The 3,715-nt window shown below is 51.2% G+C and overlaps 1 protein-coding gene across 1 annotated transcript; it reads left to right on the top strand.

Annotated features, from left to right (window-relative positions):
* The first annotated feature begins 330 nt into the window (after positions 1-330).
* On the top strand, positions 331-2,274 carry LOC115309453 (mitochondrial sodium/calcium exchanger protein-like). The gene has a single exon (XM_029967697.2). It carries the CDS (start codon positions 331-333, stop codon positions 2,272-2,274), a length of 1,944 nt encoding a protein of 647 aa, XP_029823557.2.
* Positions 2,275-3,715: the final 1,441 nt, after the last annotated feature.

Raw genomic sequence — 3,715 nt, 5'->3', positions numbered from 1 at the left:
CATTGCCAGTTTTCTTTCATTGGCTATCTTTCCCTTCAAAACGTCTTGTTATGCGTATTCAAACTTCGTCACCACATTTGTAAGTGACAGTGCACGGTACCAAGATATATTTGATAACACGCGCGCGATTTGTGCTTCCTAAATGAAGCATTTGTTCGAGTTCGTAAAGATTTTGGAAAGATTATGCGTCGGTGGAAAAAGGAAAATGCAGCAAGAAAGCATTTTTGCTTCGTGACGTCTACCACTGTGGAAAGACGTACATCGTATCAGGAGAATCAGCAAAATCAGCAGGACACAATACGCCCCCTGTCGCTTCAAGCACGACCCGGAATGCATGTTACCCAGGACGTCCGAAGGAACAGCTCGGCCATGTCAGCACCGAACGGGACCCTACTGGACTGCAGCCTCGTGAACGAGCTTGGCAACAGCAGTGAAGCCCGCTGCCTGCTACTGCATGCCCTGAACGACTGCGACACGGGCCGTGGGCTGCTGCCCTACATCGACTTCCTGTACTGCTGGCCGACGTGGGGATACTGGCCTTTGGCACTGCTGTTCCTGTGGCTGGTCACGCTCTTCGTGACCCTCGGATCAACCGCCAGCTCGTATTTGTGTCCAGCGCTGGTCGTCATCTCCAAGTCAATGCAGCTCTCGCAAAGCATCACCGGCGTCACGCTACTGGCCTTCGGCAACGGCGCCCCAGACGCCATAGCCACGATAGCCAGCATTAGAAGCAACCGAACGGCACTAGCCATCGGCGAACTCTTCGGCGGTGGAACTTACGTGGCTACCGTGGTCGTGGGACTCATTTTTATCAGCAACGACTTTGATGTCATCCCGTCCTCCCTCTTGCGAGACGTTTTTTTCTACCTCATCGTTTCCTACTGGGTGTTTGTGCTCTATCTCCACAAATCCATCACCGTCGGCCAAGCAGCAAGCTTCATTGTTCTCTACCTTGTCTACATTACGGTGGCCGTTTTCGGTCCGTCTTTGATCACTGCGTGTCGTCGGAACAGGTCGAGAGTTGCCTCTGTCTTGCACGAACGGTCGATCAGCACCAGCACGTCCAGTGGTAGCCCAAGCAGAGTTGCCTGCATAGCCCCCGAAGATACGGAAGAGAGCGGCGGCGGTGACGCTTTGCAGGCGGAGGACACCGTCGCAAGTCCGATCCCGTTTGCGCGAAGGCCCAGTCTGCGACGCACGTTTTCTGGTGTGAGCTTGCATCACCACCACGAAAACGCCATCAGCTTTTTCACCACGTCTGTGGAAGAGTCGGACGAACGTTTCCAGAGGGACCCTCCGCAACCGCCGCACGAGTCCCCCTCCCGCCCCGCTGGCAGCGCAACCGTGTTTAGCGGTGAAGAGACGCCACTTCTCGGTAGTCGGACGGAGCCGAGAGCCGAGTACGGCGAGTGGACAGAGCTGCTGCTGCAGCTATGCCCCGCAGAGCCACACGAGTGGAACACCAAGCATCCATGTTGCAAGTTGTACGACGTGCTCACCCTGCCCATCCACCTGGCCCTTGTGTTAACGGTGCCCGTGGTCGATCCCCACAACCGGCGTACAAACTGGTGCCGTCCCTTGAACGCTTTGCAGTGCGTCACTAGCCCGATCCTGACCCTGAGTGTGTTCGGGGCCACCTTTGTTAACATTGGAGGCTTAGTGCCCCTTTGGGCACTCGTGCTCGTATTTGGACTGGCACTGGCCACAGCCGTGAGGCTCACGTCAACGGCACAGGAGCCACCGAGCTACCATGGTGCCTTCGCTTACGCGGGCTTCGTCGTGTCAGTCGTCTGGATCTATGGTATAGCCACGGAAATTGTGGCGCTACTCAAGGCTTTCGGTGTACTCAGCGGCATCAGCGACGTGCTTCTGGGGATGACAGTTTTGGCCTGGGGAAACAACATCGGGGATCTGGTGACCAATCTTTCCTTGGCCAAGCAAGGCTTTCCCCAGATGGCAATGTCAGCCTGCTTCGCCGGCCCCGTGTTTGCCTTGCTGCTCGGCACTGGAGTCGCCTTCAACATAAACTTCGTTTCGCAGGGCCTCTCTGTCATCGAGTTGCAATATAGCGACCTCCTAACAATAATCTATATAGCTCTCGTGGCCGGCCTGATTTTACTCCTCTTCTCCATGATTGCCACGTGGTTCCGTTCTTCACGCGCTGTAGGCGTAATGCTCATTGTTCTATACCTCTCCTTACTCCTGATTACCTTCCTGGTCGAGTTTAGGTTCCTCTCCGCCGTGAGCCGTTTGTTTAGCCCCCTCCATCGATGAAAGCCAGAAGATGTCTAGACGCAGTTTGGCGTCGGAAGGCAGTGAACCGGACTATTTACCTTGGGTGCTGAGGAGCTCGAGGCTCTCCTTGGTTACACAGAAGGGCAGAAATGACATGTGTTACTCCCTGAATACGATACCTCTTAGCCTACCAAGTGCTTCCTACACATCGTCCCATCGGCATTTTTTCCACGAAGAATGCACGATATGCAGCCTACTTCATCCTTCTGTTATATGTTAATTTTTACTTGTTTTAATTACGTTCAATACAATCCTATCTTGTCTTCTCCCGGTCTTATTGAGTAAAAGAAATGCAACATGTGCAAGGTTTGTTTTATTAAAAAAAAACAAAAAAACCTATGCGTTTCCGAACACTCTTTTTTTTTCCCCCAAATGTAGCACTAGCGGTTCGAACCAGCTGCCAAAGTTGCCCATTTTCTCTCCTGTTCGGTAACTGGTGTTATAGAGTTTCATGTGATTGAGAGCTCCGTCGGCTGCCATTTTCGCATTGAAAATCTAAAAAAAAAAAAAACTAATTTTTAATAAGATAGCGGTTAGGACTGAAACTTTGCCAGCTGATTCGGACCGCGCTACATTTGGGCGGAGAATGAGCTTACGGGCGATGTGTAATTTATTCTTGCAGAAAACAAAAATTGTTATTTTATTTTTATTGCAGATATTATATAGACTATTTTCTTTTCGGACTGCAAATATTTAAAAATGAAAGGCACTCCAGATAGCGACAGTTTTCTTCGGAATGACGTTACGGAGGCCGTGCAACAGTTTTGGGAATGTTAATTATCTTGAAACGGCGCGAATGTTACACGGACGGAGAATAGAAAGCGACGGTACTAGCGTTGACTGACAACTGTGGGCTTATTCTGAATAAACCACAAAAAAAAAACAAAAAAACATTAAGAAACACGATTCTCTACTCATGATGGAATGGCGATGGCGCATCACAGAATTGGCAGCTATCGGTTATTCAATTTCATGGGTGATCTTCCCCGATCTAAAAATTCTGCCTCACTGTCTATCAAAACTAAGGAAGCCCGACTCACGCAGGTTGTGCCCTCCTTTTTTTTTTCTATTTTGTGAGCCTCTACAATCTCACGAGCTTTTTGTACTCGGTGTTCATAGACCAACACGTGGGTCTGACGTTACGCCTTTGCGGTGGCGCAGTTGTCGTCACGGCGCATGCGCAGAAGCTTCACCTCACGCGAATCTGGTTCCTGCGCTCGCGCAGTGCCCGCACCTGGGGTGCTACTCTGGTCGCAAACGGAACCTTTCAAGTTGTGACGTATCGAAAAAGAAGGGGCGGAGCCTCCAACAAGAATGATTCTTGTTTGAGGCTCCGCCCCAACGTTCGGGTTCACGCACGCGGTCAGCTAGAATCTGACGATCCCCCTACGTCGCGATGACGTGTCCACGCAGTTGGGGC

The sequence above is a fragment of the Ixodes scapularis genome, unplaced genomic scaffold, assembly GCF_016920785.2.
Source record: "Ixodes scapularis isolate PalLabHiFi unplaced genomic scaffold, ASM1692078v2 PGA_scaffold9__187_contigs__length_104089568, whole genome shotgun sequence".
NCBI lineage: Eukaryota > Metazoa > Arthropoda > Arachnida > Ixodida > Ixodidae > Ixodes > Ixodes scapularis.
The sequence above is the reverse complement of the archived record's forward strand: the minus strand, read 5'-3'. Positions and strand labels throughout refer to the sequence as shown.

Bases quoted from the DNA above. Each gene is read 5' to 3' on its own strand.
- LOC115309453 (XM_029967697.2), top strand. From the start codon at position 331: ATGCATGTTACCCAGGACGTCCGAAGGAACAGCTCGGCCATGTCAGCA.